This window comes from Triticum urartu, chromosome 7, assembly GCF_003073215.2.
Source record: "Triticum urartu cultivar G1812 chromosome 7, Tu2.1, whole genome shotgun sequence".
NCBI lineage: Eukaryota > Viridiplantae > Streptophyta > Magnoliopsida > Poales > Poaceae > Triticum > Triticum urartu.
This window is the reverse complement of record NC_053028.1, coordinates 520,202,717-520,228,376: the sequence shown is the minus strand read 5'-3', so window position 1 is coordinate 520,228,376 and position 25,660 is coordinate 520,202,717. Positions and strand designations below refer to the sequence as shown.

The 25,660-nt window shown below is 50.5% G+C and overlaps 2 protein-coding genes across 3 annotated transcripts; one reads left to right on the top strand and one right to left on the bottom strand.

The window, feature by feature from the left end:
• Window positions 1–1,318: 1,318 nt before the first annotated feature.
• LOC125520616 (putative pentatricopeptide repeat-containing protein At2g02150) lies at window positions 1,319–8,679 on the top strand. Of its 2 annotated transcripts, XM_048685576.1 has the most exons (5): window positions 1,319–3,536; window positions 3,623–3,836; window positions 3,997–4,060; window positions 7,394–7,630; window positions 7,812–8,679. In XM_048685576.1, the coding sequence occupies exon 1, from the start codon at window positions 1,410–1,412 to the stop codon at window positions 3,510–3,512; it is 2,103 nt and encodes a 700-aa protein (XP_048541533.1). In that variant the 5' UTR covers window positions 1,319–1,409; the 3' UTR covers window positions 3,513–3,536; window positions 3,623–3,836; window positions 3,997–4,060; window positions 7,394–7,630; window positions 7,812–8,679. The 2 variants fall into 2 exon arrangements, with proteins under 2 accessions (XP_048541533.1, XP_048541532.1); XM_048685575.1 differs by having other exon boundaries at window positions 7,394–8,679.
• A 265-nt stretch (window positions 8,680–8,944) lies between these two features.
• On the bottom strand, window positions 8,945–11,078 carry LOC125520617 (cytochrome P450 711A1-like). Its single transcript, XM_048685578.1, has one exon. The coding sequence runs from the start codon at window positions 10,769–10,771 to the stop codon at window positions 9,215–9,217; it is 1,557 nt and encodes a 518-aa protein (XP_048541535.1). The 5' UTR covers window positions 10,772–11,078; the 3' UTR covers window positions 8,945–9,214.
• Window positions 11,079–25,660: the final 14,582 nt, after the last annotated feature.

Sequence of the window (25,660 nt, the reverse complement as noted above, 5' to 3'; positions counted from 1 at the left end):
GATCTATTTGATGTAATCTTTTTTGCGGTGTGTTTGTTGGGATCCGATGAATTGTGGGTTTATGATCAGATTATTCATAAATATTATTTAAGTGGAGCGAGGGGTGTGGAGTTTTTCTTCTCCCACTCCACCGATGGCAAGAATAATAGATAGTGGGAGATAACTATTTAGTAAGTATATAATATAACATACTCCTATACCATACACACGTAACAAAGCAAGCAAGTCCCTTAATCACATGTTTTGATGAAAAATTGTGAAAATTATAATTTCGTATAAAAACACACAAGTGAAAAGAAAATCCAAGTCAGTTCACAATTCAGTCCGTTAAATGTTCAAACCACGAACACCCAAACATCACGCCCCTGGAGAACACCAAGAGTACCTCCTACAACAATCAAAGTCAGACGTCTAAGCACCTTTCCTCCTCCACAAGAGAAGACCTTAGCCTTTTCTTTGCCTCCCGTCGGCGCCGCGCTGGTCCGCCCCATCTCCGATGGCCTTTGGCCATGGAGGTGCGGAGGATCTCGCCCCCCCCCCTCGACGGGATGGACCCCATTCCCGTTCTTGTTAGATTAGGCGTCTTTGTTGGGGCTATGTGGCGGCGGTGATTTAATGTCTCCTACATTCCATCCCCGCCCCAATGGTGCGTCTAGCCTCATTGGAGGGCTCGTGAAGGTGTGTCTACATCGGATCCTGCAGGATTTGACCAGTGCTGGTTTTTGGTAGATCTGTTTGGATCCGATCTTTGTTTGGGTGTTTACAGGTTTGATCCTTCTGATCTACGTCTTTATTCATCAATGCTGGTTGTTGCTCTGGTGTGTTGGTCCTATGAGGACTTAGCACGACGACTTCCCGACTGTCTACTACAACAAGGTTTGCCTAGCTCCGGTGAGGGAGCAGCGATGCTGGTGGCGCGCCTTCGGTTCACTCCAGTGCTTATAGTCGTCGTTAGGTGGTCCATGGACCCGGTTGTAATTTGTATTACTTCTAGTGTTCTTTGTACTGCCAAGATTCAAGATGAATGAAGTTTCTCCCTAAAAAATAGAGTCACGACGTAGTCATAATTCACAATTCTAAAAGTACTGAAAAAAGATTGCGTTTTGTCTGTTTAAAATGTCCCATTTTGTTTTTTTACAATTGTTTGAAGTTGGATCCAGATGCTTTCCATTTCAACATATGTGGAACTGGTATTTGTATCCATGTTTCCCTAGTTGGCTCCGGTTCTTGTTTGAATTGGATCCGAACTGGCGAAATCCAGCGCACAACAGTCCACAAAGTATAAGCGAAAGGCCCCAAATGAAGCGCAACTCAAAACCTCACTAAACCCTACTACGATACCTCCTCGGCCCCCCTCCCCTCCATGGCCTGATTCTTTCTGCCTCACCGCCGCCGGAGGCGGTCAAACGATGCTACCCCTCCCCCTGCGCCGCCACTTCCTCTCCTTCTACTCTCGCCGGAACCCTAGCTTCATCCCCTTCTCTATCCGCGCCACCGCCATCTCCACCCTCCCAACCGACTCCTCCTCCTCCTCCTCCTCCGCCGCCGCCGCCACTCCAATCTCCGACCGCCTCCGCCTCCTCCAGTCGCTCCAAGCCGTCCCCGCCAACCTCCTCCTCTCTCATCCCCTCCCCTCCTCCGCCCACCTCTGCATCGCGGCCCACCTCCTCGCCCGCGCCCGCCTCTTCCCCCATTCCCGCAGCCTCCTCTCCCGCCTTCTCGCCCCCGGTCACCGGCCCCACCTCGCCGCCTCCCTCGTCGACCTCCTCCATCGCGCGGCTCTCGCACTGGGGCCTCGCCGCAGCGCCCTGCCCTCCGTCGTCGACACCCTCCTCTCCCTCCTCGCCGACCGCGGCTTCCTCGACGGCGCCGTTCTCGCCCTTGGCCGTGTGCGGGAGCTGCGGGTGCCCCCTAACACCCGCACCTGCAACCACATCCTCCTCCGCCTAGCCCGTGAGCGCCGCGGTGCGCTCGTCCGGCGGCTATTTGAGCAGGTGCCTGCCCCCAACGTGTTCACGTTCAACATCGTGATCGATTTCCTGTGCAAGGAAGGGGAGCTCGCTGAGGCGAGAGCATTGTTCTCGAGGATGAAGGCAATAGGTTGCCCACCAGATGTTGTCACATACAATTCGCTCATTGATGGGTGTGGCAAATGCGGGGAGTTGGAAGAGGTGGAGCAGCTCGTCGGGGAGATGAGGGGGTGTGGATGCACACCAGATGTTGTGACATACAATGCATTAGTCAACTGCTTTTGCAAGTTTTGGAGGATGGAAAGGGCATACAGCTACTTTGCTGAGATGAAGAGGGAAGGAGTGATAGCAAATGTAAGGACTTATAGCACCTTTGTAGATGCGTTCTGCAAGGAGGGGATGGTAAGGGAGGCTATGAAGCTGTTTGCGCAAATGAGGATCAGGGGGATGGCACCGAATGAGGTGACATATACATGTTTGGTTGATGGGACCTTTAAGGCAGGTAGGCTTGATGATGCCTTTGTTTTGATTGATGAAATGGTGCAGCAAGGTGTGCCATTGAATGTGGTCACATATACTGTGCAAGTTGATGGCCTTTGTAAAGAGGGGAAGGTTGCAGAAGCGGAGGATGTTTTTAGGCTGATGGAGAAAGCTGGCGTCAGAGCCAACGAGTTGTTGTACACCACACTAATTCATGGGCATTTTGTGAATAAAAATAGTGAGAGAGCGCTGGATTTGTTGAGTGAGATGAAGGATAAAGGGATGGAGCTTGATGTTTCGCTTTATGGTGCCCTCATTTGGGGACTTTGTAATCTTCAGAAGGTGGATGAGGCTAAGAGTTTGTTAAATAAAATGGATGAATGTGGTCTGAAACCCAATAATATCATCTATACGAATATAATGGATGCCTGCTTTAAAGAAGGAAAAGAGTCAGAGGCCATTGCCCTGTTCCACAAGATGCAGGATTCCGGGTTCCAGCCTAATGTTGTGACATATTCTGCATTGGTTGATGGTTTGTGCAAATCAGGATCAGTTGATGAGGCAGTCTCACATTTTAACAAAATGAGAGACCTAGGGTTAGAGCCTAATGTACATACTTACACCGCTTTAATTGATGGTTTGTGCAAGAGTGGGTGCTTAACCAAGGCTGTGGGGTTGTTGGATGAAATGGTTGACAAGGGTTTGTCTTTGGACAAAGTTGTGTATACATCTCTTATGGATGGGTACCTGAAGCAGGGAAATCTTCAGGATGCCTTTGCACTCAAGGCCGAGATGATCAATAGTGGTTTGCAGCTAGATCTCTATGGGTACACTTGTTTTCTATGGGGATTTTGTAATTTAAATATGATGCAAGAAGCTAGAGAAGTTCTTTCAGAAATGATTGGAAATGGTATTACTCCTGATACGGTAATTTACAACTGTCTGATAAGCAAATACATGAAATTGGGGAATATTGAGGAGGCAGCTAGTCTTCAGAATGAAATGGAAAGTGTGCTACCCTCTTTTACAAATGGTGATACTGCTCCTGGTTCTGACGGTTAAACTTGAGCATCTGCTTGTGAGCAGGTAGGAGTAAAATAAATAAATAAATAAACACCATCACTTCTGGAACTTTACTATAAGATGTTACTAACTTGTTACTTTCCATACAGCATAGCAGCAAAAGCCACTAAATTAAAACACCTCTCCTGGTTTTCTGACTGGGTTCAAACTAGTCAAGAAACTACATTTGATGCCAAATTTGAGAAGACATGCGAAAAATACCAATTATCTGGAAACAGGCCCCAACAGACAGAAAAATGACTCTGTTTCTCTATTAAGTTGGGAGAGTGAGAAGGAACTCCCAAATTTCGAAATGTTCCATAGGTAAGGTCTCAACGCATTTCTTACTTTCCAGTATATTATGTGCAAACACATTACTTTGTTGTGTATTTTTCCTTGGCCTCTCCATTTAGAAAGAATGATAGTCTTGTTTCTACCAATATATGCTAGACTGTATTTGATAAGATTTGTATTCGTGTTACAGATACCATCTGCCATGCTTCCACCAATATTGATGCCAATAACAGATCCATGAGCGGATAAACCAAGTAAGTTTTTGCATGCATTTCCTCTTGATTGAGTTTAATTATTCACAAGTTATTGGTCATTAGTTTCTACGTAGTTAGTACTGGAATAGTTTGGTATGTTCACTATGAATCAGTTGATTCTTACTGGCATTAGAACACACACGTATCTTTCCGAGTTTTCTTTTTTGTTTTGATCTGACTTTCCTAGTTGTTCTAGTAATGGAACAAGCAAGCAAATGCCACTCTTACGACTGTTTTTTTCCTTGCATGTTTCTTATAATCCACATCCTTACATTGAGCAATCATATTTTTACCTTTGTGACTAATTCTTCTAGAGATTAGTACGTGTGAGTAACAGGACAGTGCAAACTTATTACCATCACTTAGTTTCAGGGGCGGAGCTAGCATGGGGCTATGCCTAGGGCTAAGCTAGCTTGAGTGATGCACATTAGTGATTTTTTGTATTTTGTAAGCATTTACCAAGACTATTGTCACTGGACCTAGGGCTATAGCCCCATTTGCCCTAGCCTTGTCTCTACCTCTGCTTAGTTTGCAGGTCTTGTATAATACTCCTAGACGGAGCCTTATCCCCTCCTTCTACGTCAATCCTGTGAGGCATAGGGTGGAACCCAAGCGCGCTGCCGCCTACCTCCCCCTCTTCTCCCCTCCTCCCCCGCTACCGCCAGAGGGCGTGGCCGGGCGAAGCCTGGCCGGCGTCGGCGGCCGCGGGGCTTCCTTGTCTCCCCTCCCGGTGGATCTGGCGTGGGCCGGCGATCTAGATCGGGTTGTGGCGCTGATGGTGGCGTGTTCGTGGTACGACAGGCTGGGTGGTGGTGCGGCAGGCTGGTTGTGGCTGCGGGCTGCAAGCGGCGGGGGCGCCCTTCTCTTCTCTCCGGTGTCGCGGGTTGCGGACGGCTTGTACCGCGACCAGCTACCATTCCCGTCGCTGGTTACTAGTGGTGGTTTTGTGCGTCCGGTGTCCATTCCCTCGCTGCGCTTGGGCTGCACCGAAGTGCTGGACCTCTCCCAGCGGATGTCCACCGTTGAGGGATGTTTTCGTCGCCGGGAGGGCCATGGAATCATCCTTGCCCCCCGTCTGGTGGCGGTGCGCCATCGGGGAGCTCGTTCTTTGCCCGGCCGCCTACCTCCCCCTTTTCTTCCCTCGTTCTTTGCGTCGGCGGCTAAGGGACTTCCTTGTCTCCCCTCCCGGTGGATCTGACACGGGCCGGCGCTCTGGATCGGGTTGTGGCGCTGGCCCACGGCAAGGTGGTGCGCTGGCGTGTATGTGGTACGACGGGCTGGGTGGTGGCAATGGGCCGGGTGTGGCTGGGGGCTGCAAGTGGCGGGGGCGGTCTGCTCCTCTCCGGCGTCGCCGGCTGCGGCTTGGGCTGCGATTGGCTACTGTTGGCGTGGCTGGTTGTTGTTGTTGGTGGCGGCGGCGCTGTGGTGGTGTTGTGCGTCCGACGTCCATTCCCTCCCTGCGCTTGGGTGGGATGCACCGAAGGGTTGGACCTCTCCCAGCGGATGTCCACTGTTGAGGGATGTTTCCGTCATTGGGAGGGCCATGGAATCATCATTGCCTCCCGTCTGGTGGCGGTGCGCCATCGGGGAGCTCGTTCTTTGCCCGGCCGAGGCAAGGCAGAGCGATGGAGGCCAGATCTGGCCGGCCCAGGGGTGCGTGGACCTGGGGTAGTCCAGGGGCGGGAAAGAAGGTGCATTCCCACCCGTCTCTTTGGCCGTCATGGCTGCAAGCCTGGGTGGGGATGGAGTCAGAGCCTTGGTTGCCATGGCGGCCCTAAAGGTGGGAGCCACGGTGCTCGTGGCTCGGGTGTGGGCGGCTTGGTGGTTAGTGTGCGACGGTTAGAGGCAATGGTGCGGCAGGCATTCTCATCGCTTGTTGTTCTACGTCTCGAAGACAAAGAGGGCTTGCCGGGTGAAAATCCGTTCTGGCTCCTCCAGTGGCTCCTCCAGGCCACAACGGTGTGGCCATGGTTCCTCTTTATCCTCCATGTTGCTCCGGGGGAAACCTTGATCCCTCGATTGAGCGGTGGTAGTGCTCCAATGTCGTGCCTTCCTGAAGGTGCCGCCTTGGAGTACTCGGTTTGTCGTGCATAACTTCGTCTCTTCGTGGTGACTTGCTCATGGTCGAAGCCTCTAAAGGCTTCAAGCGGTGCCCTCTTGATCCTACCCAAAGTTCAAAAAAGGGCTAGGCGTTAATTATGTGTTTGGGCACCTACTTGCGCTTTTCTAGCTTAGGCGTGATTAGGCTAAATTAGGCGCAATTAGGCGTTAGTACTGTAACATGAAGAAATAAGTTAGATGGGCTGGCCTAGCCCATTAAACCACAGGCCCATCTTCATATCCTCCTACTAAAGCTCTCGTCTGGTGCAGTTGATAGGAAATTTAGGTTTCCTCCTCACGCTGCCTCCCCCCCACGTCCTCTGTCTTGCTGCAAGAGGCTGCCTCTCTCCCTCTTCCTCTGTCCCTCGCTGGAGAAGCTCGATCCCTCGCCGGAGAATCTCAATCCCTCGCTGGAGAAGCTCGATTTGTCGTCGGGACAGTTGAATCCCTCATCGGCGAGGATGAATCCTCACAGGGGAGGTCGAATCCTCGCCGGGGAGACAGATTTCTCGCCTGAGAAACATGATTCCTCGCCGGAGAGGCTGATTTCTCGCCGGAGGACCTTGCCGGCTGCTTTTTTGAGCGCCTAAGGCCAAAGCAAGGCGCTATGCCAACGCCCAGCGCTTAAGCACGCCTAGGCGAGCGCCTAATAACGCTTTTTTCAACAGTGATCCTACCTGTAGTTTGCTTGAAGTGGATGGAGGTAGTCTAGCTGTTCTTAAACACCCTTGTATCTTGCCTTGAGCGTGTGTGGTGTGGTGTCGTGTTGTCTGGGTTGGATTGTATATTGGTCGTTGCTTTAGGGCCAGTTCTTTTGGCGGCTTAACAAATAAGCCGCCTCCTCCCTAGCTTTTGTCATAAGCCCCCTCCCTTATTTATTGGGGCTTCTGAACTAGTTATGGGATTACTAATCTAGAAGCCTGCATGAATTTTGGGAGCGGCTTATTTTTTAAGCTGGGGAGAGGCAGCTTATTTTTTAAGCCGCCCAAAAGAACTGGCCCTTATATATGAAGCGGGGCGCTAGCCTTTTTCGGTTGATCACTTAGTTTGCAATATTCCATCTTGGTGGAAAACACATCAGTGATTTTACAGCCACTGAGAATCTGGCACATTCTAAGCTGTTATCTGATTCGAGTCTCCTCATTGTTCTCTTATTTAAAACCACTAACAGTACAGGTCCTATTTAGCCAAGGAATCTATGATACTGGCATAACTGTTTGGTTGCTAATTCAGGTTTCGTGTGGCCATGAAGAACTCACCGTCATTTTGCCCAAACAACAGATGCCAGAGATTCATGAAGCGCAACACATGATATTTTCCTCATGTTGCTGCAGAAGTTTTGCATAAACCTAAGAGCAGTAGATGTTGCACCTCTTTTATCTCGTGCCGTCTGTCGTTTTTAGCAGCGGGATTTCTTACTCATAGTCGAATAGTGGATAATGGGGTGAAGACAACATCGTATTCTTCCAGGTATTGACCTGCTGAATATTGTGAGTCCATACAATCTGATGCCTTCATGTCAGTCAGCAGGTTCTGTCACACAGTAGTCAGGTCAAATTGTGCTCCAAGCACCTCTGCGATTACCTTCATGAGGTGATAGTTTTCTTTGTGGTCTATGCTGAAACACTGTTGATGTTGGTAACGTTCGCAGAAGAGAAGACATACTTTGAAGTATGGCAGGATGATTTGCATTCACTTGCTTCTGATGACATCACATGAGAAACATTGGAGACATAACTCTGTTTTGAAAACCAAGATTTGCCACTTGTACCTACTGCCATTCTTCAAAGTTCAGTATCATCAGGGATGCAGTGATCAACATGGCGTAGAATGAGTATTATGTTTACAAGCTAAGCCAGCAGAAATCTACGGGGAAAACATTGTAAGAGGGCTGCACTAACTGGTTCGTCTTGATGTTGGGCTTGGGCGTATTTGGCCTGATTAACTGGACGGAGCCCTTCCTGCCAAACATCAGGTGAGAAATTTACCAGTGGGTGTGTCCAGTTGTTGCTGCCTCTAGCAGTGCTCTCGAGTTTTCATTGGTCCCCTCTTGCCTAGGTTGTGATTGAGATGGAGTGCTGTTTTATGTTTATGATCCATTGCACACCTTATGGATACAACCTTCTGCTTGGCCAGCAAAGAGGTGGTACTTACAGTGAAAAGTGATAGGAGTCTCTCAGGTGATGGTGATCAAAGAACTGGAGATGATACGGATATCTGTTGGTTTGGTGGACAAGAATAAGATGGCTGGGCATTTTCTGGCCATCGTAACAATCATTATTTTGGTGGAGGCATGACGTATCGGAATCCTGCAAGGTGCAGAATATGCTGGAACTGTCCTTTTTCCTAGTCCAGCATCTCGCCTCAGACCCTCAAGTTAATTGGATACATTGAATAGCAGCTGTACACTACATGAAACACCTAAACAAAGGTTAAAATGGATAGGTTTATGTTTCTCTTTTGCACAGTTTTTGGTTCTTCAAACAGTGTTTATCTAACTATTGATTATTTTTTCCCAAGTGACCTTGCAATTTGGGCATTGAGTTTGTTTTATTGCTTATTTGTCGGCTCATTCACGATGTATGCACAATTCAGTATCATGATTTTTTGCCTAATATACCACTGATTGTTGAAGCCCCAAATCAGGCCTCTTGGCTGTTTACTGGTAATATACCCAATGTTTTCAAATAGTTTGGATTGGTTACCACATATGTCACGTGGTGGAATATACACGACCTATGTTGTCGCCATGGTGACATGTTGTCTCAAGGGATTCTTTGTGTGTGATAACATAGATATTGAAGCACTACTAGTGTTATTATTCTTGAAGTGCGTTTCCTTTTTAGCTCTACCTGTTATAATCTCTCAAACAGTCAAGTTGCAACGTGATTGAATTTCTAACTTGTGACAGTTTGATTCCACACTGTCCTCGGTTGTTCCAGGAATAGCTTTTCTTGTACATATTCGAGCGGCAAAGCTGGGGCAACGCTGTCCATGATATACGCTGATTTTATGCCACATGGCTTCCGAGCAGCAGAACTCCTCGGAAGATCATCATCCATGGCCAAGCCTCTCGATGGCCCTGAGCTTGACGCCGTGCTTGAAGCCGAGCACGATCCCGAACTGGAACTCCGGCGGCGACTCCATCCGCGGCGACCGGCGGAAGACGTAGCGGCGGTAGAGGTGCACCATGGCCAGCTTCACCTCCTGCAGCGCGAACCGCTGCCCGACGCACGCCCGCGGGCCCAGCCCGAACGGCACGTGCGCGTACGGGTGCCGCCGCCGCTCCTCCTCGCACCCGACCTCGAACCGCTCCGGCCGGAACGCGCCGGGCTCCGGGAACTGCGCCGCGTCCCTCGCCAGCACCCCCGGCGCCAGCCACAGCCACGTGCCCTTCGGGAGCGCGTGCCCCCCGACCTCCACCCGCCGCGACGTCTCCCTCGCGACCAGCGGCGACACCGTGTAGAACCGCATCGCCTCCTTTATCACCTGGTCGAGGTAGGGGAAGTTGCGCTGGAGATCGTCGGCCGTCGGCGGCGTGGCGCCGGACCGGTCGACCTCGGCGAGCAGCTTGGCCTCGACCTCCGGGTGGCCGGCGACGAGGTACACGGCGGAGGCCAGCGTGAAGGACGTGGTGGCCGACCCGGCGAGGAGGTGCTCGTAGGTGAGCGCGCCCACGTACTCCGGCGTCAGCACCTCCCTCATCTTGTCGCCGCCGCCGTCCCGGGCGTTGAGCAGCGCCGACAGGAAGTCCCGCTGCCCTCTCCTCTTGTCGCGGTCGCGCTCCCTGCTCGCCACGATCTCCTCCACCCTCGCCCGCAGCCGCTCGTTGGTCCGCGCGATCCTCCGGTCCGCCGTCCCGGGGAGCCGCCGGAGAAGCCCTCGTGCCGGCCCCTGCAGCGCCGGCGCGACGAGGCCCAGCACGATGGAGAGGGACGCCGACAGGTCCATCTTGAGCGAGGTGGTGGAGTGGACGTGCTCGGCGATGAACTCCGCGGCCTCGCGTCCGCCGTGCTCGCGCGGCGCCGAGAGCGCGAAGTCCACGCCGAAGGCCGCCTGGCCGATGACGTCGGTGGCCAGCTTGAGGGCGAGGTCGGAGAAGTCGATGTCAACGTCGACGTTGCCGTTCAACTGTATGGTGTCGGCGGCGCGCTCGATGCAGCGTTGCATGGTGGGGACGAGTCCGGCGAGGTGCGACGGCTGGTAGAGCGAGATAATGGTGTTGCGCATGGCGGACCACCTCTCGTCCCTCGTGAAGAAGAGGCCCTTCTGGTGCAGAGCGGAGCCGGCGATCGGCGACGGCAGGCTCCGGTTGGGGATGCTCTTGAACTGCCGGACCCCGACCTCCTTGCACAGCTCCGGGTCGGCCACGATCACCAGAGGCTGCCTCCCCAGATGGAACCTGAAGACGGGGCCGTATTTCCTGGCGAGGGCGCCGAAGACGTCGGGGCCGTGGAGGGCGAGCAGCGGCAGGTGGCCGACGACCGGCAGCGCCGGAGGGCCCGGCACGCCGCGGACTCCCCAGTAGGGCGCGTAGAAGTAGAGCGCGAAGCCGAGGAGGCAGGACGCCAGCGTGGAGACGCACGGCAGCCATTCCCCTGCTTCCGCCATTGCTCTTCGAGCTCAGCTGGGGTGCTTGTGTGCTGGAGCTTGCACACTTGAGAAATGATGCATGCCGTGGATGGTTAATTGTAGCCGTCGGTGGTGCTGTGTGAGGTCGGAGGCAAAAGAAGAGATGGGATGGGTGGAACTGACTGACGGCCATTGTCGCGCATGCTCCACATTCCTGTTTCTGCAAGTGGGGAGGAGGGCAGCAGAGGCTGAATCATTTTTTCCTTTTGAGTTGGGGCTGAATCATCCTTGCCATGATATATATTGATATAAATCGATGAAAATGTCACCAGCCGTTCAAGGGAAGAATCGTGGAATCCAGTCATCTACTGCTTTTTGGACAGTTCTGTTCAACACACAGTAGGTTTTTTTCGTAACTCCTAAAAGAAAAGGAAAAAAAAAAGAGCAGTTATGATACCCCAGAGCGCTCCGGAGCATCTTGTAATCAGCAATTCAATCACCCAGAGCGCTAACACTGTTTTTCATCAAAAAGAATATCTACCGGTCATCCGGAGCGCTGCTGGTTCCGTCATAAAGAATATCTCGATCATGTCTTGCGAACTACTTCGATCTACCGGGGAATTTGTCTCGCCAATTCGAATTACAAGTGGAGTTCAGGCTGCAGAAATGGAGATAAGGCTGCCGTATCCATCCATCTGGTCCTTGCTTCGGCATCTCCAGCCATTGGCCCCCCAGGAAGGGCAAAAAATCGCCTCCGGGGACGCACCGGCGCTAAACCGCGCACTGGGGGCGTGATGCCCCCCAGTCGCGGCGCCCACGGTTAGTCAAAAAAATCAAATACGGTGTAAACATGACTCAAATTTAACGCAAACATCGACGAGTTCGTTCAAACTTAAACATATTTAAAAAAAAAAAACTACCGTGGGCTACCCCGCCGTCTCCCTCGCCGCCCGCCTCGCCGCCCGTCCACGCGGTTCTACATGCCGAGGAGGCTGTAGAACCGCGTGTAGTCCCCGCCGTCGTCATCGTCGTCGTCGTCGTCATCGCCGCCCCGCCTACGCCTTCGCCGTCCCTGCTGCATCCCCCCCGGTTGGCGCGGCGTGTTGGACGGTCCGGGGGTGTCGTCGTCGTCGTCGTCGTCGCTGTCGAGGACCACGACGCCGTGCTCGTCCTCGCGCCCACGCTTGCGGGCGGCGATCTCCTCCAGGGCCCGGCGCTGCCGGACCGTCTCGTCGCGGAGGTAGTCGTCCCGCGCCCACCGCAGGGCGTCCTTGTCGGAGAAGCCGCGCCGGGCTATCTCCTCATACTCCGTGGGGAGGCCGGGCTCCGGCTTGGGCTCGACGAGGACGAAGCGGCCGGTGGGTGGGGAGGCGTTGGCGCCGATGCGGACGCCGGAGCTGCGGGTGCGCGCGCTGACCGGCGTGCCCTGGGGCTCCGGCTTGACGGGGCGGAGGTGGAGGCAGGGGGAGCCGCCGGACGAGGAGGAGGACCCCCCGGTCTCCATGCGCCTCGAGGTCCAGGAGCTTCCCCGGCGGCGTGGGAAGGACGGGGGAGCGGGGTACTCGAGGCGCGGCTTGTTGCCGCCCTCGATGTACTTGAGGACGGCCTCCAACGTGCGCCCGGGCACGCCCCACCAACGACGCCGGTCGGCGGCGTTGAGCCTGCCGAAGGGCACGACGCCGTTGGTGGCCTCGAGTTGCTCCGCGTGACGACGGCGTACCGTGGCCCCTCCCTCGCCGCCCGCGGTAGGGACGAGCGGATGCGTGCGATCTCCGCACGCCGCGCCGCGCCGGTGGGTATCGGGGGCACCGGCGCGCCGCCGGCGCTGATCCGCCACGCCCCGGGCACTCGCATGTCCGACGGGACCGGGTACTCGGCCTCGAAAAGGAGGCGAGCCTCGTCCTCGTGAAGATGGCGGCGGCCGAAGTCGTTCGCCGCCGCGCCGTCTCCTGGGAAACGCTCAGCCATGGGTGTGATGAACTGGAGGTCGCCGAGGAGAGAGAGGAGAGGGAGGAACGACGACGGCGAGAGAGGGTGAGATCGCCGAGCGCGCTGGGGCGCGTCTTATATAGGCCGAGGCGCCGCCCTTGCGCGTGCCCGCCGTGTGTACGCGTGGCGGGCGAGGCAGGGCGAGGGACGCGCGTCGTCCGGCCTTCACTGCGCCGCCCGTGAGGCATCAATGGCGTAGGCTGACCGGCGCGGCAGCGCGGCAGCTTTGGCATTGATTCGCCGCGGGAAACGAGGCGATGAGGACGACGAAGGGCCGAGAAGGGAGCCGTGTCGCTGACGCGGCGGGCCCGCGGCTGTTTCGCGCCAAAACAGTTCGCCCCGGCGCCCCCGAGCGCCCCCAGCGCGCCGGGTTCGGGTTGGGTCCGCCGGCGCTGTTTTCAGCCCAGACCAGCGAAAATCGGGCTCCTGAGACACGACTGGACCGATTTTTCGATGCCGGCGCAAAAAAAATACACCTGAAAAGGCCTTCCCGAGGACGCGGCCGGAGATGCCCTAAGCCGGCGCGCGAGGAATCTGCTGTCGTAGAGATTGCAAGTCCTCCGATGAACGTTGTTGTAGTAGAACACAAGCTGGGGCGTGCAAGGTAGAAGTATCTGACAACAATGTCTACCGTACATCAGTAGATGAGATGGAACAAAAACGCTTGAGCTGCGAAACATGGAATGCATGATGTATTCGACTAGTATCAGGTAGCTCCAATTGGTATGCCATTTCAACAATTTTCTCCAGAATTTTCCTGCAAAAAAAACAATGTTCTCCAGAATTCAACAAGTGCCATAGAACTTGATTAGTTCGGCTTGGTCGTCCCTCTCGTCCCTCTAGTGTCGCGCCCTGCGCCGCCCTGCGCGGGCGACCGAGGAGCCCCAACCCTAGCCGCCGGTCCCCCTTCCTTCCCTTCCTCCCATTCGTCGTCGTTGGAGGTCGGCGCCGGATAAAGCCCGTGCATGCGATTGCGGCGGTGGAGGTAATACTGCCTCTCACTGGTCATCGGGTGGCGCCCTAACTCGTGAGGGTACAGCTCCGATCTGAACCATGGCAGCCGTCCGGCATCTCGGCGGTGGCTGTGACCGTGGGGCTAGCGCTGCTCCTCCTGATCTGTGGCAGAGGGTGATACGTCTCTAACGCATCTATAATTTTTTATTGTTCCATTCTATTATATTATCACTTTTGTATGCTTTACTAGCAACGTGTCTGTGCGTTGCAACGAATCCAAAGTAGAATAATACATATTCACAAATTTGAAAGAAAACAATCTAGTTTTGATATACATATATCACTGAAAATGTATTATGCTTCATTCAAAATATATTCCTTTGGCTGTTTTGATGAGATAAGGGAGGAATGTGGTTGGTTTCAAGATACTAAGGGGTTTTCTGTAAATTGGAGCAGAGAAGTGGGATATTATTGCAAAAAGGTCACAACTTACATCACGGTTGTTAGATGCAAATCTAATGGTCAGAAATAACGGATGACAAACACACCATCATCATCAACTAAGTCTTTTACAGGAGTAGAGACATGCCATTTTATATTATAAAGGACTAAACCTATTAACACATTGCCTAGTGTCAGTTCTTATTTTTTGCATGTCTTTTGTTTTGCAGAAAGATCATACCTACCGAAGTCCAAAGACAATGAAATTTTACGGTGATTTTTTTCTTAAACATAAGAGGCCCTAGAAGCTTCGGGGAGAGACCAGAAGACACAAAAAAGAGGGGGGGGGGGCACAAGCCCAGGTGGCGCGCCAGGGGGGGGGCAAGCTTGTGGTGTAACGCTCCGAGACCGATGTGCCAGGTGTCCTCCAGTTATTCATTGTTGTTGCCTTGTCATTGCTTGCGTGTCATGCATCTCATATCATGTCTTCATGTGCATCGCATTTGCATACATGTTCGTCTCATGCATCCGAGCATTTCCCCGTTGTCCATTTTGCAATCTGGCGCTCCTATGTCATCCGGTGTCCTTTTCTACCTCTTTTCGTGTGCGGGTGTTAAATGTTTTCGGATTGGACCGAGACTTGTCATGCGGCCTTGGTTTACTACCGGTAGACCGCCTGTCAAGTTTTGTGCCATTTGGACTTCGTTTGATACTCCAACGGTTAACCGAGGGATCGAAAAGGCCTCGTGTGTGTTGCAGCCCAACACCCCTCCAAAGTGGCCCAAAACCCACCTAAGACCTCTCCATCATCTCGGTCGTTCGATCACGATCGCGTGGCCGAAACTCGCACCTCATTTGGACTCTCCAAGCTCCCTCTACCTATATAAACACCCCCCTCCGAAATTCGCGGACGAAACCCTACCCTAACCTTCCCCGCGCCGCCGGACATTTCGTCCCGCGCGCGCCACGTCACCTCACCGGGTCTTCTCTCTCTCCTCCCTCCGCCGCGGCCTGCCCGGCCCGCGGGAGGCCCTCCCGGGCCCAGATCTGCGCCGCCCGCGCCCTTCCTCTCCTTCGCCGCACTGGCAGCCGTCGCCATTCGCCGGAACCTCGCCGCCAGGCAGCTCCGCCGGCCGCCCCCGCACTGGAGCCGCTCGTCACCGCCCGGAGCTCCGACCTGCGTCGCCGTGGTCGTGCGCCGGCGACCGCCGCCGCCTCCAAGCTCCCTCGCCGCCCTCGGGTTCCCGGAAAACGCCACCACCCGCCGCCTCTTCTCTGTTCCGGCAAGCTCGCGCCGCCGCCCTCGGTTCTCATGCGCCGGCTGCTACAGTAACGGCGAGATTCAGATATGTATCGGATCGTCTAAGGGTTGACTTCTTCGTCCCTAACCCTAATTTTTATGCAATCTTCATCATGCCATAACTCTGCATCTGTAGCTTCGATTCGTGCGTGTAGCATATCAAAATGTTCGCCTCGACGAGTACATCATTTCATCTCATTGCATCATTTTCATTCAAGCTCATCTTGATGCCCGAAATGCTGTCGGAAGAGGGCTATGTGATGAATTTGTCAGATCTGTTTCAGCAAATGGCCTTTTGTCATTTTTGCCATGATTAATGTATGCATGCTATGATCCTGAGCTCTACATGTGTTTTGATGTATGCCATGCCATCTTTACAGAGGTGTATGCCATGTATTTTTGTGATCTTTGTGGTGACTAGCACAAGCATGCAAAGTAGCTTACTCAATGATGCTAATTTCAGGGACTTAGAATTTCACTAAGTCCTTGTCCTGATTTTGTTTTTATGCTATATGTTCATGTTGTTTCCTAGTGATCCGTGCCTCTTTTGAGGATGATCAGTAAGGATGTTTTGTAGATATTCTGGTGCTCTATCCATCCATGTCTTTGTTTGCAATTTTGGAGCACCCTATCTTGAGTCAATCGAGCTCTACTTTTGCTATAAAATGTTCCTGGCAGGTTGTTAACATGTTTAGCGATTTTGCCGAGCTTGTTGTTGTTGATCTGTGCATGCTATGTTATTGTTCTTGCCATGTCTAGCTTCTATGCCATGTCTTCTTGATTGGTGTATGCTTAGTTTGTCATGCCATGCCTTTTAGTGAGTGCATCGAGCTCGTAAACATGCCTACTTGTTAACTGTTTTGCCATGCTCCAGTTTTTCACTAAGTCTGAATCTGTTTATGTTTTTGCCATGTTCGCATGCTTGTAATTGTATTTTCTGATCCCTTTTGGCTCAAGGTCACTAAGGGACTTTTGTTATATGCTTAGAGTAGCTTCATACCATGCCTTGCTTTGCCATGATATGTTCCTGTAGCTTGTAGTTTTCGTGCTCTAAACATTGCTTCCTGATGATAAATTCCTGCAATGTAGCTTATTTCACTAAGTCTGAAACCTGTTATCATTTGCACTTTTGCCATGCTTGTTTGAACCTGCTATTGAGTGAATTAGCCGTAGCTCAGTGTTCATATTTTGTCAAGCATCATGAGTGGATCCCTGCCATTTATTTTGTTGTCAGGTTTGAGTGCTGTAGCATATTTATCTTGATGCATTTAGTTGGTCACTTGCTGATTATCGCAGACCGGTGCCATATTTGTTTTGCTTGCCATTTCCAAACCGTGCATCCGATTCCGGTGTTCTTTATGTCGATTTCAACCGAAATCACCTCATCTTTGCAGTGGCACTCTTGGTTTTCCAAGTTGAGGCCAGGTTCAATCATTCCTTTTCAAATCATGCATATGCTTCACATAGCGCATCCCGCATATCATACCATGTTCATGTGTTGGTTGTTTACTATGTTGTGTGCTTCCTTCCGGTGTTGCTTCTTCGGGCTGGTTCCGATTACGACACGTTTGTGAGGACCCATTCGACTACGCCTGTTTGTCTTCTTCATGGACTCGTTCTTCTTCCTTGCGGGATTTCAGGCAAGATGACCATACCCTCGAAATCACTTCTATCTTTGCTTGCTAGTTGCTCGCTCTTTTGCTATGCCTATGCTGCGATACCTACCACTTGCTTATCATGCATCCCATATTGTTGAGCCAAGCCTCTAACCCACCTTGTCCTAGCAAACCATTGTTTGGCTATGTTACCGCTTTGCTCAGCCCCTCTTATAGCGTTGTTAGTTGCAGGTGAAGATTGGAGCTTGTTCCATGTTTGGAACATGGTTATTTGTTGGGATATCTCAATATCTCTTATTTAATTAATGCATCTATATACTTGGTAAAGAGTGGAAGGCTGGCCTTATGCCTGGTGTTTTGTTCCACTCTTGCCGCCCTAGTTTCCGTCATATCGGTGTTATGTTCTCGGATTTTGCGTTCCTTACACGGTTGGATTATAATGGGAACCCCTTGACAGTTCGCCTTGAATAAAACTCCTCCAGCAAGGCCCAACCTTGGTTTTACCATTCACCACCTAGCCTTTTCTTTCCCTTGGGTCGGCCAGCCCAAGGGTCATCTTTATTAACCCCCCCGGCGAGTGCTTGTCTAAGTGTTGGTCCAACCCAGAGCACCGTGCGGGGCCGTCCCTTGGCAACTTGGGTTACGTTGGCTCCCGTACGCTTAGCTTATCCGGTGTGCCCCAAGAACGAGATATGTGCATCTCCTATCGGGATTTGTCGGCACATCGGGTGGTCTTGCTGGACTTGTTTTACCATTGTCGAGGATGTCTTGTAACCAGGATTCCGAGTATGATCGGTTTGTCTTGGGAGAAGGAATATCCTTCGTTGACCGTGAGAGCTTGTGATGGGCTAAGTTGGGACACCCCTGCAGGGTTATGAACTTTCGAAAGCCTTGCCCGCGGTTATGGGCAGATGGGAATTTGTTAATGTCCGGTTGTAGAAAACCTGAAGTTGATCTTAACTAAAATACCTCAACCGCGTGTGTAACCGTGATGGTCTCTTGTCGGCGGTGTCCGGGAAGTGAACACGGTGTTGGAGTTATGCTTGACGTAGGTTGTTCTAGGATCACTTCTTGATCATAGTTGTTCGTCCGTGCTTTTGCCTTCTCTTCTCGCTCTCATTTGCGTATATGTTAGCCACCAAATATGCTAGTCGCTTGCTGCAGCTCCACCTCATACCTTTTACCCTTCCTATAAGCTTAAATAGTCTTGATCGCGAGGATGTGAGATTGCTGAGTCCCCGTGACTCATAGATACTTCCAAAACCAGTTTGCAGGTGCCGATGAAACCGTGCAGGTGACGCAACCAAGCTCAAGGAGGAGCTCATTGAAGATCGTGTTCGTTATGTTGTTCCGTTTCCAGTTGATCAGTAATGGAGCCCAGTCGGGACGATCGGGGATCTGTGTAGCGTTTGGGGTAGTCTTCTTTTATTTTGGTTCTGTAGTCGGACCTTGAGTGTATCTGGATGATGTAATGCTTTATTCATGTAATTGTGTGAAGTGGCGATTGTAAGCCAACTATGTATCTCTTTCCCTTATGTATTACATGGGTTGTGTGAAGATTACCTCACTTGCGACATTGCTTTCAATGCGGTTATGCCTCTAAGTCGTGCTTCGACACGTGGGAGATATAGCCGCATCGAGGGCGTTACAAGTTGGTAATCAGAGCCTTCCCCGACCTTAGGAGCCCCCTGCTTGATCGAATCGCTGGCGTTGTTGAGTCTAGAAAAAATGTTTTGAGTCATTTAGGATTATATATATCAGAGAGTTAGGAATTCTTTTTACTCCTCAGTCCCTTCGTCGCTCTGGTGAGGCATCCTGACGTAGAGTTTTGACTCTTCTCTTCTGAAACTGCACTAATTTTTTTAGGATCACGCGGGTATCTTGGAATCGTTCCGATGGTTTTGTGACGAGAACATTGTTCTTGGTGCCTCCTGAAATTTAGGGGTTGTGGCAGTGTCCCGGGGAGTTGAGCTCCGAGGTGTTGTCGTCACAATTTTATCATTGCAGTTCTAGAATACCTGAGTTCGCCGACATCGAAAATCTCTTTTATGCAGTTGTTGGTGAGATAACCTCGACGCCACCCAGTACTGGGGCGGGAGTTCGGGAGTATTTCCATAACTCCTATAACGGATGCTTTTCGAAGGTTGAGGTAAACGATTTCCGAAGGTTTCTTGATTATGTGTTGAAGGATGGATACAGCTGGATGTAGGATTTGCTAGCTTTGGGTGAGATATTATGCTTCCTATGTATCCCCGACACCTGATTGCATAACCAGAAAATTTCGGGAGTTTATAAGTGGGAATTCAAGTAGCTCTTAGGATATCTTTTCGACAGATGTATGATATGAAATTGGGGTTCGACGTCTAGTGGTCCGCCTATTCACGGTTGGTTTTACAGTGGTCTCGTTGTGTCTTAAAGAGTCCTTGGTTATGCCGACTCGGGGACGCTTCGTATGTCATGTGCACTGCCTTGTACATGATGGTGCTGTACGATCGAGCCCGTGTAGGTCCCACCACGAAAACTTCGGACGAAATCTCTATCATATGTTTGTTCCGGCTTATTTCGCAAGCCAATCCTTTGTTTTGTTTGAGTTGTGGTATTCGAGTTGCTTCAATGTCAAGTGTTGATTCCATACCTTCCCCAAATGGTGTGTAACGCCCTCGATACGGCTATAGCTCCCACGTGTCGAGGCACGACTTAGAGACATAACCGCATTGAAAGCAATGTCGCAAGTTAGGCAATCATCACAACATCCCATGTAATTTAAATAATAAAGCGGAGAAACATAGTTGGCTTACACTTGCCACGTCAATCAAAGTGCATAAATAACATTACAACATTCAAACACTCATGGCCCGACTACGGCGCCAAAATAAAAGATAACCCAACATGCGACACGGTCCCGATCACCCCCAACTAGGCACCACTACTGATCATCAGGGAAAGACACGTAGTATCGTTGAGAGTCCTCGTCGAACTCCCACTTGAGCTCAAGCGCGTCACCTGGAGCGGAATCATCAGGCCCTGCATCTGGTTTGGAAGTAATCTGTGAGCCACAGGGACTCAGCAATCTCGCACCCTCGCGATCAAGACTATTTAAGCTTATAGGTAAGGCAAGGTAAAATATGTGGAGCTGCAGCAAGCGACTAGCATATATGGTGGCTATCCTGTTCGCAAAAGAGAGCGAGAAGAGGAGGCAAAGCGCGAGTGAGAAACTAGAGGAAAACCTGCGCAAGCATTACTCCAACACCGTGTTCACTTCCCGGACTCCGCCGAGAAGATACCATCACGGTAACTCACACTGTTGATTCATTTTTAATTAAGTTAAGGTTCAAGTTATCTACAACCGGACATTAACAAATTCCCATCTGCCCATAACTGCGGGCACGGCTTTCGAAAGTTCAAATCCCTGCAGGGGAGTCCCAACTTAGCCCATGACAAGCTCTCATGGTCAACGAAGGAATAGACCTTCTCCCGAGACATTCCGATCAGACTCGGTACCTCGGTTCTTCAAGACACTTCGACAGGTTAAAAGAAATCCAGCAACACCGCCCGAATGTGCCGACAAATCCCGATAGGAGCTGCACATATCTCGTTCTCAGGGCACACTCAGATGAACACTACGTACAACTAAAACCAACCCTCGAGTTGCCCCGAGGTGGCGCTGCAAGTGGCTCTATTTGGACCAACACTCAGAGGAGCACTGGCCCGGGGGGGTTTAAATAAGATGACCCTCGGGCTCCGGAAACCCAAGGGAAAAAAAGGCTAGGTGGCAAATGGTAAAACCAAGGTTGGGCATTGCTGGAAAAGCTTTAATCAAGACGAACTATCAAGGGGTTCCCATTATAACCCAACCACGTAAAGAATGCAAAATCCGGGAACATAACACCGATATGACGGAAACTAGGGCGGCAAGAGTGGAACAAAACACTAGGCGAGAGGCCGAGCCTTCCACCCTTTACCAAGTATATAGATGCATTAAGATAACATGGCAATATAATGATATCCCAACAAGTAAATAATGTTCCAAACAAGGAACGGTGTCCAATCTTCACCTGCAACTAGCAACGCTATAAGAGGGGCTGAGCAAAGTGGTAACATAGCCAATCAACGGTTTGCTAGGACATGGTGGGTTAGAGGTTTGACATGGCAATTTGGGAGGCATGATAAGAAAGTGGTAGGCATCGTAGCATAGGCATAGCAAAAGAGCGAGCATCTAGCAAAGCAAAGATAGTAGTGATTTCGAGGGTATGATCATCTTGCCTGCAAAGTTGTCAGAGTTGACTGGATCCTCGAAAGCAAACTCAACGGGATCCTCGTTAGCGAACTCGTCTCCCGGCTCTAACCAAACAAGACAAACAAGCAACAAGGACACAATCAACCACGTGCAAGGCTCAAACAATATGATGCAAGGATGGTATACTATGCGGGATGCGATGCGGGATGCATATGCAAGATGTGACAAGGAAAGCATGAACCTGGACTCAACTTGGAAAACTAAGTGTGCCACTGGAAAGATGAGATGAAATCGCTTGAAAAAGATATAAAGAATGCCGGAATCGGAGTTACGGTTTGGAAATGGCAAGCAATTCAAATATGACAACGTTCTGCGATTTACAGCAAGTAGCCATCTAAATGCAACAAGATGAACATGCTACAGCACCCAAACATGGCATCAAAATACATGGAAGGAATCCATTCATGAAGCTTAAGAAAGTCTAGCACTGAGCTACGACCAATTCATCCATTAACAGGTTCAAACAAGCATGGCAAAAATGCATTTGACAAACAGATTTCAGACTTAGTGAAATTAACACTTGTCTGGAATTTCAGATCAGATAGCACTCTTCGGAGCATGAAAACAATATGCTACAGGACCTGAACATGGCAAAGTAAAGCATGGCATGGATCTACTCAAAGAGGTTAACAAAAGTCCCTTAGTGACCTTGAGCCAAAAGGGATCAGAAAATACAATTGCAAGCATGTGAACATGGCAAAAACATAATCAGATCACAGACTTAGTGAAAACTGGAGCATGCTGAAACAGATATCAAGTAGGCATGTTAACGAGCTCGATGCACTCACTACAGAGCAAGCCATGACAACCTAAGCATGCAACCATCAAGAATACACAAAATACAAGCTAGACATGGCAAGAACAAAACCATAAAATGCACAGATCAACTACAACATCATCAGCAAAATCGCTAACAAGTAGACAATCTGCCCAGATTCACGAAATGACAAAAGTAGAGCTCGATTGACTCAAGCTAGGGTACTCCATAATTGCAAACAAGGACATGGATGTATAGAGCACTACAAGATTAACAAAACATCCTTACTGATCATCCTCAAAAGAGGCACGGATCACTAGGAAACAACATGAACATATGGCCATATGAGATAAACAGCTCAAGGACTTAATGGAAATGCTAAGTCCCTGAAATCAACATTAGCAAATGCCTCACTTTTCAAGCTTGTTCTAGTCACCACACACATCACAAAAATACATGGGTTGCACCTCTGGAAAGATGGCAAAACCTTTAACAAAACATATGTAGAGCTCATGGGCATATCATGCACACATTAATCATGGCAAAAATGACAAATATCTAAATGAAGCAGCAGATCTGACAATTATCTCAAGTAGCCCTCTTCTAACAGCATTTCGGGCATTAAGATGAACTCAAATGAAAATGATGCAATGAGATGAAATGATGTACTCTCTGAGATGAACATTTTGATATGCTATATGCCCCAAACGGAGTTACCGATGCAAAGTTACGATGCGATGAACAAGGGCATATGAACTAGGGTTTCGGGAGAAAGTCAACCCGAGATATTTCTCAGATCCAGATCCACACGCTTTACGAGGTTCGTCGGAGGATCACTGTTCGCCGGAGGGCTCGGGTCGGCGCCGGACTTGCCGGGGCGGCGCGTACGCCGAGGAGGGAGGAGGAGGCCGGGGCGGAGACGACGGCGGTCGGGCGTGGCGAGGGGCGGCCCGGTGGCGGCGCGGCGACCGGCGGGCGTCGACGGCAACCGGATGCGGCGGCTCGCCGGCGTCGAGGCGGAGGAAGGCGGCGGCTCGGGCGCCGCGGAGGAGGAGGATGAAGGCGCGCTGGCAGGGCGCCTCTGGCCCGGGCGGCTCGCGGGGAGGGCTGGCCTCGGGCCCGGCGGGCTTCGGCGGCGGCGGATGGCGGGGAGCCACGTGGCAGGCGGTGATAGGTCGGGCGGCGGCGGGCGGACGTGTCCGGTCCGATCCGGACGCGTCCGGCGGCGGGAGGAGGAAGAAAGCTAGGGTTAGGGGTGTTTTGACCCGAAATTTCGGGGGGAGGTCTAGTTTTATAGGTAGAGGGAGCTAGGAGGGTCCAAATGAGGTGCGGTTTGCGGCCACGCGATCGTGATCGAACGCTCTAGATGATGGAGAGATTTTTGGTGGGTTTTGGGACAAAATGGAGGGGTGTTGGGCTGCAACACACACGAGGCCTTTTCGGTCCCTCGGTTAACCGTTGGAGTATCAAACGAAGTCCAAATGATATGAAACTTGACAGGCGGTCTACCGGTAGTAAACCAAGGCCGCTTGGCAAGTCTCGGTCCAATCCGGAAATGTTTAATCCCCAGACATGAAAGAAAGGTATAAATGACCACCGGAGGAGGACGAAGCGCCGAAATGCAAAACGGACAACGGGGAAAATGCTCGAATGCATGAGATGAACACGTATGCAAATGCAATGCACATGATGACATGATATGAGATGCATGACAACGAGAACAACACACGGAGACAAAAACCCGAACCCGAGAAAATAAAATAACTTAAGGCCGGAAATGGCAAGAGTTGAATTACATATTGGGCAAATCACATCCGGGGTGTTACATGGTGTTCTCATACTCTGATGTGAATACTAATCCTTCTCGGTCATCGAGATTGTGCTGTCAATCCTTTTCAACCGGCGTGTTTTCTCTTCAAGTGGATCCGAACATTTCAACATCCGCAAGATCAAGTATCAGTTCTTCTCAACGGTGTTTGTTTCATCCGTCTCAAAGTTGCCTTTGTTTTTCCCGCCCACCCACCCCTTTTTCTTCGAGGACTCGGATTTCTTTATCAAGTATCCTTTTATTCTTGTGAAGTCTCTCCATCCTTTTTCCGTCAATATTCTTATCCGGTGATTCTCATGAAGATGCTAACGGAGTCTCAAGTTAATCATTCTTCATTCTTTTTCTTCTCCAGTGAATCCAATTCAAGCTTTCAGTGTTGATCATATTCTTTTCCGTATTTCAAATGCCTTCTCATGCCGGTGCACCTTATATTCAGTCATTTCTTGCTATTCAATTGTTCCGGAGTGCTCAAGATATCTTGAAGATTCGTGTTCACACTCTGCATTCGTTCAAGATCTTTCGAGGATGTTCCCTCATCCAAGCCATTTATTTCAACCGGTGGAATCTCTCTTTTCAAGCAATCATTCCAACGGTGTATCTTTTCAGTGGGCCCTAACCCACAGGTCTTTTCCAGGATCTTAACTGACTCTTCTTATTTTCCCAGAGTTATTCTCAAATTCTCTTCCAAGTTTGACGTAAGAATGATTCATCATCAGTCAAATGCTTTTTCTCCAAGATCTTTCTTTTCTTTTCATCGGTGGTTCGACCTTTCTAATTTTCATCCCGGAGTATCTCAACAATTTGTTGGTGTTTCTCGTCGTCATTCTCAGATTTGAAGACCGAAGAAGAGTTTCTCTTTAATCTTGCTCCATTCTCTTCAAGATTCGTGATTCTAGCTTGTTGCCATCCTCTCATAATTATTTTCGATTGTGGGAATTCTTTTCACCTATCCGGAGCAATTCAAGAGTCTTCTCAGTTTGTTATCCGGAGTTCATCAATTCAGGGTTATTCATTCTCAGCTTTCAACTCCCGTTCTCCAAATCTTACTGGTGCATCGTTCAAACATTCTCTTATCAGCTCGTGATCTTTTCGTTCTCATGTATCTAGATTGTCTCAAGTGTCTTCGTTCATTTCACAATTCTTACCCGGTGATTAATCTCTTTACTTCGTTCATTTTTCAATTCATACGGTGGTTCGTTGAAGAGCTCTATTCTTGGGTTATCATATCAATTTATTCGTTGTTTCAACCCTTCCGGTGGTTCGTTGAAGACCTTCTCAAGTTTGCGCTATATCTCTCTTAATCCTTGCTACGAGAATAAGTTGTGTGCCAAATCCATTAGCTCGTCATCAATTAACTTGGTGAAGGATACGCATAACATAATTCTTATTTTTGCTTCATCCAAGTGATCTTATTCTTCTTTCCGAAGTGGTCCATCATATCACAATCTCGGTTCGAAATGCTTATCTTTTCTTCCGGTGTTCCAAGTTTCCACTTTATTTCATCGCGAAGCTCCATCTAAATCATTGCAAGGATTTGTTGGGGAACGTAGTAATTTCAAAAAATTTCCTACGCACACGCAAGATCATGGTGATGCATAGCAATGAGGGGAGAGTGTGATCTACGTACCTTGTAGATCAACAACGGAAGCGTTTGGTTGATGTAGTCGTACGTCTTCACGGCCCGGCCGATCCAAGTACCGAAAGCACGGCACCTTCGAGTTCTGCACACGTTCGGCTCGGTGACGT